General features: G+C 45.3%; 1 protein-coding gene across 3 annotated transcripts in view; it reads right to left on the reverse strand.

The window, feature by feature from the left end:
* Positions 1-12,589, reverse strand: part of LOC123746514 (Hormone receptor-like in 38) — a 53,192-nt gene that overhangs the window by 23,884 nt on the left and 16,719 nt on the right. The window contains exon 1 of one of the 3 annotated variants that reach the window (XM_045728044.2): positions 4,133-4,890. The exons of the other annotated variants lie outside the window; for them this stretch is intronic. Within the exon in view, the coding sequence (XP_045584000.1) occupies positions 4,133-4,172 (40 nt within the window). The 5' untranslated portion in view covers positions 4,173-4,890. Of the gene's footprint in view, positions 1-4,132; positions 4,891-12,589 lie in introns of those variants that run through there. 3 annotated transcript variants of the gene reach the window in all.

Below are 12,589 nucleotides of genomic sequence, written 5' to 3' on the forward strand. Positions count from 1 at the left end.
TGTTTTTTGCCATCGATAACATTTTTGTTTTAAAGGAGTGAAGGAAGGAAGGAAGGGAAGTATCAGGGAATTATCATTGGGTGTTACTCTCTACTGTGGTAGATTGGATGTTTCTACTGTGGTAGATTGGATGTTTCTACTGTGGTAGATTGGATGTTTCTACTGTGGTAGATTGGATGTTTCTACTGTGGTAGATTGGATGTTTCTACTGTGGTAGATTGGATGTGTTCTACTGTGGAAGATTGAATGTTACAACCCACTGTGGTAGATGAATGTTACAACCCACTGTGGTAGATGGATGTTACAACCCACTGTGGTAGATGAATGTTACACCCCACTGTGGTAGATGAATGTTACAACCCACTGTGGTAGATGAATGTTACAACCCACTGTGGTAGATGAATGTTACAACCCACTGTGGTAGATAAATGTTACAACCCACTGTGGTAGATGAATGTTACAACCCACTTTGGTAGATGAATGTTACAACCCACTGTGGTAGATGAATGTTACAACCCACTGTGGTAGATGAATGTTACAACCCACTGTGGTAGATTGAATGTTACAACCCACTGTGGTAGATTGAATATTACAACCCACTGTGGTAGATTGTATGTTACAACCCACTGTGGTAGATTGTATGTTACAACCCACTGTGGTAGATTGTATGTTACAACCCACTGTGGTAGATTGAATGTTACAACCCCACTGTGGTAGATTGAATGTTACAACCCCACTGTGGTAGATTGAATGTTACAGCCCACTGTGGTAGATTGAATGTTACAGCCCACTGTGGTAGTGTTACAGCCCACTGTGGTAGTGTTACAACCCACTGTGGTAGATTGTTACAACCCACTGTGGTAGGATGAATGTTACAACCCACTGTGGTAGATTGAATGTTACAGCCCACTGTGGTAGATTGAATGTTACATCCCACTGTGGTAGAGTGAATGATACAACCCACTGTGGTAGATTGAATGTTACAACCCACTGTGGTAGATTGAATGTTACAACCCACTGTGGTAGGATGAATGTTACAACCCACTGTGGTAGAGTGAATGTTACAACCCACTGTGGTAGAGTGAATGTTACAACCCACTGTGGTAGATTGAATGTTACAACCCACTGTGGTAGATTGAATGTTACAACCCACTGTGGTAGAGTGAATGTTACAGCCCACTGTGGTAGAGTGAATGTTACAGCCCACTGTGGTAGTGTTACAACCCACTGTGGTAGATTGTTACAGCCCACTGTGACAGAGTGAATGATACAACCCACTGTGGTAGAGTGAATGATACAACCCAGTGTGGAAGACCGGATGTTTCCCGCAATCTAATCTTCGTTTAAATCTGCATTTCGAGACTGCCCTCCTCCTCCTAGCAGTATAGCTCAACGGGATTAAACCCAATTCTTTTATTTTGTATACCTTGCCAAGCTAGTGTGATTATCAGTTTTAAAATGATGGGCTAGAAATTATTCATCACCCTGAAAACACATAAACACAGGTTACGCCTCGGATTTCTCTTCACACTTGGCTGCTTTTGATCGGTTCAAGCATTGGGGAAAAAAAGATGTGTTTAACTACAGCCTGAAGCCATTTCTACACCCCCTCCAGGGTACCACCACCTACACCTGCCCAGGGGCCCCTGGTACAGCTTCCCCGGGACCCTCCTACACCTGCCCAGGGGCCCCTGGTACAGCTTCCCCGGGACCCTCCTACACCTGCCCAGGGGCCCCTGGTACAGCTTCCCGGGACCCCTTCTACTTCTACCGGGACCTCCACCTGCCCAGGGGCCCCTGGTACAGCTTCCTGGTACCCTCCTACTTCTACCGGGACCTCCACCTGCCCAGGGGCCCCTGGTACAGCTTCCCCGGGACCCTCCTACACCTGCCCAGGGGCCCCCTGGTACAGCTTCCCCGGGACCTCTCCCCACAGCTGCTCCTGGTGCCCCCGCACCCTTCTTGTACCTACCAAGTCCCCTCGTGCACCTATCCGGACCTCTCTCTCTACTACCTGACCCCCCTCCCCCCTAGAACAGCTGCCTCAGGCCCTCTACTACCGGGAGCCCCTCCCACACTTGCCCCGGGCTACTCCTACACCTGCATTACTGTGTATCCAACCCCCGGGCGTCCTACACCTGCTGTATCAAACCATTACCGCTGGTCTTGATCAATGTTTGACCTACTAAGACTGCTGAACTATAGTGAACATGAGTACTCTAGAATGAAGAACATTGGTGAGTGTGTGCACTCTTACGAAGAGTGTGGTATTGGTCTGGTACTAGAGGTAATAATGTCTAATACCTCGACGTATCAGCTACCCACACATATAAGGGTCGTCTGGTGCGACTTCTAGTGATATTTTCCTGAAGTAGGCTCGATCTCAAACTAGACTCTTGCCTTTACTACTTTTTTTCGATAAGTAATGGATCCCTTGAGGTCCCCAGTAGGCCTATATTCCTATATTACGGTTTAGTTCTTATATAGAGCAATATATACAACTTAGGCTAAGTATAATTGCCATTAAATATTTTATATTGCATCAGTAACACACATTACTGTCTGAAAGAACTGTTGCCTGTTTACACTCTTCGAAGATTATTATATGAACTCTTCTGGCAAATGTACTCCAATCCTTATCTTGACCCCCTTCCAAGTGCTGTATTTTCGTAATGGCATGTCATTTTCCCCTGATAATTCCTTCCCTCCCGTTAGTACGAAATGTACCCCCCCCCCTGTGTGTATAATGTATTCCCATTCGCACAAAATGAATTTACCGTCGTACAAAATGTACTTCCTGTGTACAAAGCGTACTGCGCATACACAATGTACCTCGTGTTCAAAATGTACCGTGTACTATGTACAAAATTCACTCCACCTTCGTACAAAATGTACTCAGCTGCGTACGAAATCAACATAACCTAGAGTCTTCACGTAAAAGCAGAGATGTGATACACATTTGTGGCTTAATCTGTCATATAAAACATCTGCCAATGTTTAAGACAATACCTGTTAACACATCAGCATTAAATGAGTTAAACACCTTTTATCTCGTTTAATGTCCTTGTGTTTTCTTTACAAATACACAGCATGGAAAAAAATGTCACACTGAAAGTCACTAAATATAGATTAGACATTTATTATAGTTATATAGACAATATATTTTTCAATATATTATTCAATTAAAATGTGATTGACAGTTAAAAATGTAGTTGTACGATGTGTATAGGCCTATAATCATGCATCAGATACTTCTAAGTTTCAAAACATTGTTGATACAATCCAAGTATTTCCTGGTAGGCTATTGTCACTGTTGTAGACACGTGACTGTCAATAAATATTGCTACCTGATAATACTGTAACTTGTTACATCCAGATTATCAATCTTGTTAGTACTGTACTGAAATAGTTATGGTAGTACTACTACAAACTTGAGTACTTTTGCACAGACCAAAGAGCCAGAGTCGGACCAAAGAGCCAGAGCTCAACCCCCGCAAGCACAACTAGGCGAGTACAGTAGCTAAGGCGATTATAAATTATCTTAAAGTCATAGACCATGTGAATAAACCAACGCTAGATATTAAAAAGAAATATGGCTATTCATAGAAAAAGATAATCCTATTCACATTGCTCCCTGATCACAGAATTCGTGAACAAACTCATTAGCACCTCTGTTGGGCCTGACAGGCACTCAAACTCTAGGAAAGGTAAAGATTATATTCAGAGGCACTCAAGCACATCCTACATATATATAAATCAAGACGCCGAGCTGCTGAAATTCTTCAATGTTGCTAAGATTGACTGCATCCTTCTCTTTAAGTGTAGCAGAAACAAGTTGTAATGGCTTGCCTAGTCAGGGAAATATATTTAAAGAATAGGGGCCCAAATAATCGACTCCCGCCAGAACCTGTCATTGACGGTAAATGACAGCTTAAGCACACTAGTTATCGTTATGTTTGATGGTACACTTTGAGGTAGTCTGTATTTACATGTCCACAATGGCTAGGTATCAAGCGCCCCTACCAGAGAAATTGTAATGAAGTTCTTGAAGTTGAGCGCGGCTCTTAAAGAGCGATGGCGTTCTTGCGCGCCGAGGCGAGGTGCAGGAGTCGCAAGAAGAGTTTGGTCTTACCTTCAACAAGGAGCATGGAGGCACGCAGCAAGCAGCACATTGGCAGTCACAGCGGGGCTTGTGTTCACGTTCATTTACAGAGACTTGTCAAGGTAATATCCATGTTGATGTGTGCGCTGGCGCAGGTTTCTAGAGCATATACGCGTCGGGTCACTTCATAATAAACAGCGTTGGACGGAAGCAATAATGTAAGTTTCTATATAAGGAGTGAGGTTGTGCTGGTTATGTATGCACACTGCCCGGAGGTGAACACTTGCGAGGCACTGATGGGGGCTAAGTATCCTGCAACTGTCACTCTTATTGCACCGTCTTAACACTGGGCAGAGACGGAACACGCTCCACTTCTGTCTACTTCAAGTCCTACACTGAGTAATGAGGGCGCCATGTACATGTGCCTTAGTGTAGGGCACTGTGCAATGTGACGTCACAGGTAGACCTAAGTGACGCAGGCGGGGGTGGCAGTGGGGGGGTGGGGGTGGGAGTGCCGAAGGCAGTACCCTTGGCCGGGCACCACCAGGCTGACTAGACGGAGTCGGAGAGGCGGAGGTGATGCTGCGGACCCGGGCGGGGACGGAGTGAGGCGTTGGTCCGCGAGCACTGCCACCACGGACGCGCAGCAAAAACTGGCCGGCCAACAATGTGGAAATATCACTTTCGCGGGTGTGTGTGTGTGTGGAGGGCGGTGGCGGCGACGTAGAGCCTGGGCTAGCTGCTCCGGGCTACACGTGTGTTCGCCACGATGGTACCGTTCTGACTAACGGCTCATTTCACAGGGGAATGGCGCGCCTGCCACGCCGTTCCCCCCACCCCGCTCACTTTTGCTATCATTCACAAGTGTGCAGGTGGCGACGCATGCGCAGACGAGGACGGGTCAGCGGGTCACGGGGTGGGGCCAGGCTGGCTCCACCCCTCGCGTGGGGCGTGGCCGCATCCCACCGACGACCAATCCTCGCACGCTCCATCTACACCTTCCGCCAATAGCGTCATTTTTCGTTTGCCAACGATACACCGCAAAAATAGTGCATTTCACAACAAAAGTCTTCATAAAAGGAGCCAGTAGCAAGGAGGGCGACGCCTCCGTCTCCGGAGTCCCTCAGGGACCCTTGGGGTGGCAAAGGGGACGGTGACAGCGGCTGCAGGAGAGGTAAGGATCCCGGAACCTGGCGTGGAGGGTCGCACGGCCTCAGTTCCTGGCTGCTACTTCCTGCAGCCACCACCGAGCCTCCAAGCCGCGCACCTGCAGCCAAAGGTTAGCCTGGCCACGTGCGCTCCACCGAACCACATTGTTGACCATCAAAGCCGAGGAAGTGATTCTTATCCCTGATTGTACAAAAGGGGGTAACCGCTTCCCACGTCCCGGTTGGCGTTCGACTTTTAGACAAAACTCCTTTTTCCTCCCTCCTGACCTCATTTCCGGCGACTATACATATTTTCACTTAAAAAGCCGTTGGACCTCACAACCGACGCCTTTTGGCCAGTGCAGCCGCCGGAGTTGAACGCGGAGAGAACGCCAACTGAGTCTTATATGCGTTTAGATCAAGTAATTGGTTATAACAGTTAAGCGAGGCGAGGGTGATCAACATGGCAGCCCCCACCCACCTCCTCCTCCGTCCTGGGAGTGAGAGCGGCAGTAAACAGGGTGGGGTTCGATGCTCACCCTGTTGACTCCCTTTATTTTTGGACGTTAATCATCCGGCTCTTGCAATTATGGAGATATATTGGTTTGTAGTGTGGCTGGTAGTTGCCTATCAGTGGTTACCCATCAGTGCGGATGAGGAATTCAACTTCTGGCTTTGGCGTGTAGTGGAAGGTTGACGATTGAAAGTAGAAGTGATGGTGGTCAAGGTGTAGTGGAGGTGAATGATGGTGAGGTGTAGTGAGGCACGGGTGATGGTGAATGTGTAATAGGATCTTGAGTGTGTGAATGTGTAGTGGGATTTATTGTGTATTCATAAGGTTTATTTGAGGGTTGACGAAGGTGTTGGTGGCGTGTTGTGAGGTCAAGAGGTGTGGCAAAGGTACAAACTAGGTTAATTGTGTAGTGTAGTTCAGGACATTTGGAGTGTTGGTGATTTTAGGGCTTGTGGAGTGTTGGTGACTTTAGGGCTTGTGGGGTGTTGGTGACTTTAGGGCTTGTGGAGTGTTGGTGACTTTAGGGCTTGTGGGGTGTTGGTGACTTTAGGGCTTGTGGGGTGTTGGTGACTTTAGGGCTTGTGGGGTGTTGGTGACTTTAGGGCTTGTGGAGTGTTGGTGACTTTAGGGCTTGTGGAGTGTAGGTGACTTTAGGGCTTGTGGAGTGTAGGTGACTTTAGGGCTTGTGGAGTGTTGGTGACTTTAGGGCTTGTGGAGTGTTGGTGACTTTAGGGCTTGTGGAGTGTTGGTGACTTTAGGGCTTGTGGAGTGTTGGTGACTTTAGGGCTTGTGGAGTGTAGGTGACTTTAGGGCTTGTGGAGTGTTGGTGACTTTAGGGTTTGTGGGGTGTTGGTGACTTTAGGGCTTGTGGAGTGTTGGTGACTTTAGGGCTTGTGGAGTGTAGGTGACTTTAGGGCTTGTGGAGTGTTGGTGACTTTAGGGCTTGTGGAGTGTTGGTGACTTTAGGGCTTGTGGGGTGTAGGTGACTTTAGGGCTTGTGGAGTGTTGGTGACTTTAGGGCTTGTGGAGTGTTGGTGACTTTAGGGCTTGTGGAGTGGTAGGGTATATAAGGTGTGGTAGTGTGGTGGTGAAGAAAGATTGTGACCGAAAGTGTAGTAGAATATCGAAGAAGTTGTAGCTATAAGCACGTTAGTCCAAATATTAAACATATTTAAACTATATCGCACAAAAAACAAAAAGTTATTGAACCTAAAGCAATACTAATTCTTGAATAAGCCGTAACATCTGCTGCTCACTTACCTACACGGAGAGTAAGTAGAGCTTATAAAAATAAAACAATATATCAAAAATGTATGTTAATTGGTCCACAACACGTGGGAGTGTATTTAGAATTTGAATGGTTCTAGGCCTCCTCCAGAGCACTGGTGATGGGACTGCAGAAATTATTGCAATTGCTGGAAGTGGAACCTATTTGTTATTATTGGTGTGAAATATGTTTAAAAAAGTATTAACTTTGTTATATATTTATAATAACTTTAGTAATGGATCATTCGACGTGTTACAAATTTGTAGTCTGAATGCTGTCTTTGTGTGTGTGTACTCACCTATTTGTGCTTGCGGAGGTTGAGCTCTGGCTCTTTGGGTCCGCCTCGTGTGTGTGTGTGTGTATTCACCTAGTTGTGCTTGCGGGGGTTGAACTTTGCTCTTTCGCCCCGCCTCTCAACTGTCAATCAACTGTTACTAACTACTAATTTTTTTCACACACACACCCACACACACAGAAAGCAGCTCCGTAACAGCTGTCTAACTCCCAGGTGCCTATGTATTGCTAGGTAACAGGGGCATTTAGGGTGAATGAAACTTTGCCCATTTGTTTCTGCCTGGGCCCCGGGAATCGAACCCGGGGTACAGAATTAAGAGTCCTACGCGCTGTCCACTTAGCTACCAGTGTGTGTGTGTGTGTGTTTTCTCTCTCTCTCTCTCTCTCTCTCTCTCTCTCTCTCTCTCTCTCTCTCTCTCTCTCTCTCTCTCTCTCTCTCTCTCTCTCTCTCTCTCTCTCTCTCTCATTATCATATTAAAATGTAAGGATCTTACAATCACCTTATATTGGTTGATGGTGTGAGACGATAGACTCTAAACTACAAGCAGCACATAATTGCTCAGTTGTTTTACACTTAAATTAGGCTAAACTTGCAGAGGGTTTGAAGTGATCCTCAAAGTTGTTTACAAATAGAGATTAATAGTCATGACGCCTGAATTAACGACAGTTCATATCATGTAATGAATCTGCCAATGAGAGTTTAAGATGTAGAATATTAGTCTTATTTCCATTCTTACTGACTTATTGACATAATCAAATTATGATTAGTGACACCCTGTGACACTCCATCAAAAAAATGGGGTGTCACAGGGTTTATTTATTCTCTAAATAACCTCTTTCCTCTCAATCTTCCAATAGCAGCTACCTGTAGATCATTCAGAACTGCAAATGTCAACACGTCTGAACAGCTGATGATTCCTCGCTGCCAAGACAACTCAGACTTAATAGAGCATCTTCCACCAGGCTTGCCCTCCGGGTCAGCCCAGCCCTTCAGCATCACAAACAGGTTTAAGGTACCTTAGGGCTGATAGAGAGAGAGAGAGGATTGAGTGGGCGAGGTGCTGAACAACCTTACATTGTGTTGGATTTGTTTTCCTTCTTTGGGTTGATTGATTTGGTGTTGAGCCTCAGGCCCATGAACCTCTGGAGGGTTATTAAGGCTACCACAATTGCTTACTGACCAATTAGTAAGCTGTCAGTGAGGTGTACTCAGCTACCGAGAAGCTGAGTACACCTCAGTGTATATACACCGTGAAGCTGGGTACCCCTCACAGTGTGTATTACGTAATGGGTTGACCTATTTACATAGTTCATATCCTCTTGAGCTGTGCACTTCAGGAAGGTGTTCTTCTGCCCCCAAGCAAAGATCCAGTGACGTGTATCCTGCATACTGAAGCTTACATGTAAGCTGCATGCTGAAGCTTACATGTAAGCTGCATGCTGAAGCTTACATGTAAGCTGCATGCTGAAGCTTACATGTAAGCTGCATGCTGAAGCTTACATGTAAGCTGCATACTGAAGCTTACATGTAAGCTGCATGCTGAAGCTTACATGTAAGCTGCATACTGAAGCTTACATGTAAGCTGCATACTGAAGCTTACATGTAAGCTGCATACTGAAGCTTACATGTAAGCTGCATACTGAAGCTTACATGTAAGCTGCATACTGAAGCTTACATGTAAGCTGCATACTGAAGCTTACATGTAAGCTGCATAATGAAGCTTACATGGGCATTTATAAATAAAACAATGCCAAACTACCTCTCACACAAGTATCAGAGAGCGAATTTAATTGTATAATTAATGTAAACGGTAATATACAAATGAATATTATTTCCCAAGGAGAAAATTAGGATTATTTTCCTAAAGTTCCTAAACATTATTTTCCTAGTCAGTTTTATCAACCAACAATGATAATACAATTTTACAGCGAAGTAGTAGCTATAAGTTAGAAACAGTACGACAAAGCAGGACAAATAGGGTGACCTTCGACAAGCCCCCGGCGTCCTGTCCTCGTCGAGACCACTAGAAAGATAGTATCCCTTCAGGTAACTTCAGAATAGGGCCGCTGAAGCACGAATCTTCCGCTAACAATAGCATAGGTTTAGCATTCGTGTCGAGGGTCAGTGTTACAAGAGGCAGCTCAGCCCTCGAGCGGTCAACCAGAGCTAATGTTACATGGGAGGGAAATTCACATGGTAAACATGGATGGCAATAGGGGATTTGGAGTTGAGATATCATCATGATCACGTATGTAATGCAGGCGATGAGTCACAATAACGTGGCTGAAGTATGTTGACCAGACCACACACTAGAAATTGAAGGGACGACGACGTTTCGGTCCGTCCTGGACCATTCTCAAGTCGATTGAAACGAAACGTCGTCGTCCCTTCAATTTCTAGTGTGTGGTCTGGTCAACACGTATGTAATGTTGTTCGTGACACGGAATCTGTAGATAAGTTAGAAGGCCGTTTGTGAAAAAGTAAGAGAGGGGGGGGGGGGGAAATAGTCGTGTTTAGTGAGCTTTATTGTAAGTTGGTTAGCCTCGAGGTGCAGGTATTATTGGATTCAAAGACTCCACGACCTTGCGAGCTAACAAAAAAAAAAAAAAGGAAAAAATCTTTGCGCTACAATACTTTCTTTCCTACGGCGAAGATCAGTCGAGGTCTCACGGACGCAATTCACCCTGTCATCCCTAACAGTCAAGCAGATCATTTCATCTCAGTACTTTACAAAATAATGTATATCAAAGAACCAAAAGGAAGTATCATATACACAGAATGCAAATAGATTACAATTTCACACAAGACTTCCTTAGCTAATTTTTCTATTCATTACTTAAAAAAAAAATGTTCATAGACATCTCATCATGCTACAAACTTCTCCAGCAGATTCTGGACACCACAAGATCATTCCAAGAGTTTCACGCTTGCCTGGAGCCCTTCGGGCAGTGTGGCATAACGTCTCAGGGAAGCTGAGGAGGGAGTTCACTTCTCTCAAGGATAACGGCAGTCTCACCTCGCTCCCACAAGCACTATTGTCAACCTAGTCTCACTGGCCGTCATGAACACACACACATTTCACCAGCTTTTTTTTCGTTCTTTTCTTCCCACCATATACCTATCGTATATAAAATATAACTGAACTATTCGGAAAGTTGAATTAGGTTGAAATGTTATTACAAATAAGCGAAGAGGATTTATGCAGACGCTGAGTAACGATAACGTGGCTCAAGAGTTGAATAGCATCAAAAAATTTAAGAAACGATGACGCTTCGGACCTTCCCGGACTTGCCCTATTATCAAGTTCAGTGTTCTACAATATCCAGAAGGATTTGTTTTGACTATATGCAGGCGATGAGTCACAATAACGTGGCTGAAGTGTGTTGACCAGACCACACACTAGAAGGTGAAGGGACGACGACGTTTCGGTCCGTCCTGGACCATTTTCAAGTCGATTCTGACTATATCATCGATAAAATAAGTTTACGGTTTTCCATCAACCAGCTACAAAAATTACGTAGCCAACAGGGTCATCGGGTAAAGGGGGCGGGAATATCCTTGTTTCTACGAAGAGCGGCCCAGGCTCAGGTGTCCTTGAAGTATAGAGAGACGAGATCTCGCATACTTTTTAGTGAACAATTGTCAGTAGAGAAACTCTCTCTCAGACGCCTCTATACAGTATTAGTTATCAAAGCGGATTATTCTACACAAAAATCACACATGACATTTGATCAGCATGTTACCATGCTACCCAACCGCGATGACAAGAGAACGGAATTTAAACGATGTGAAATCAACTGTATTGAATCAATGCAGCTACAGTTTTTTTCTTAAGGGCCCCTAACTATCCACAAATGCGCAGTTCTACAATAGGATTACTTTAATTTCCACAGTTTCTCGTAAATTATTTAAAAGACGTGAGGTATAGTTAACTACCTTATGGTGGTTCAAGGGACGTCGGATACTTAGAGAAACAGAATTGTCTGAAGGTGGTTTGACTAGTGGACACACGTGTCTCAAGGCTGTTTTCTCGTATCACCAAACAGACACGTACTTGACCGGCCGGCTGGCAGGCCTGTCTCAGGGATTAAGTTTTAACACGACGATCACACATGTATTGGCTATTACTCAAGCGAAGGACATCGAGTTGCACCTCGCAGGGAATCTCAAGTGAGTTTCGGAATGTCTCTGAATGTGTGAGTAACGTGTTGCTGTGTACATGAACTCACAGACCAACGTGTCTGTCGCGCCGCCGTCGTTTTTGTCTCGCGAGCTGATTGCTGAAGTCTACTTTCATTTTCTGACAGGTATGACCACTGCAGTGGCCAGTAAATATAGCGTTATGTACGGCTGGATTAGAGGGTTTCCTGTGTGAAAGTTGATCATCTGAAGATTATTGATAACTTCTATAAGCTCTTCCATACAATAATAATATATTTTTGATTGTATTAGGCCTAGTCATCTATTTTTTTTAACGCATAATTTTTAGCTGTATAATCTAGTTAACGGATTTCATCATTGTGATTACTGTAGAAATTAACGGATAATTGTTTGTATTTGTGTTGCAAGCGTTGCAAATATTGCGAAGTGAGAGCCTGCCACATTTCTTTCCCACCTCCACACCAGCCATCACCCATTTTGTAACCCCATCACCGATACACACACACCCACTTTTGCCCTACTTCCCTGCCTACTCACGCGCATGTCAGCACCTACTCTAACCTCTAGATGTACGCACCCCCCCCCCCACACCTGCTAATTCACCCCGGACGGGGGGGCCTCCGTCTTATAACCCCCACCGTGGTCAGCTGCAACCCCTAACACCTCTACCCCGCACCCCCTCCACCCCACACCTCCATCCCACACTCCCCACAACCTCCACCCCACACGCAGACGATGAGTCACAATAACGTGGCTGAAATATGTTGACCAGACCACACACTAGTAGGTAAAGGGACGACGACGTTTCGGTCCGTCCTGGACCATTTTGAGAATCGACTTGAGAATGATCCAGGACGGACCGAAACGTCGTCGTCCCTTCACTTTCTAGTGTGTGGTCTGGTCCACCCCCACCATTTCCACCCAACGCCCCCGCCACCTCCACCCCACAAGCCACTTCCTTATCCACACTGCGAGGGGAAAAAACGACCGGACACGCCTAAATGGTCCATAAAAATACCCGGCCGTATATCAACATAATCCGGTTAAGAGAAAATATTAAGCACGTTTCACTACAACAGAAACAATCTGATAATAAATTAAA

The sequence above is a fragment of the Procambarus clarkii genome, chromosome 90, assembly GCF_040958095.1.
Source record: "Procambarus clarkii isolate CNS0578487 chromosome 90, FALCON_Pclarkii_2.0, whole genome shotgun sequence".
Taxonomy (NCBI): Eukaryota; Metazoa; Arthropoda; class Malacostraca; order Decapoda; family Cambaridae; genus Procambarus; species Procambarus clarkii.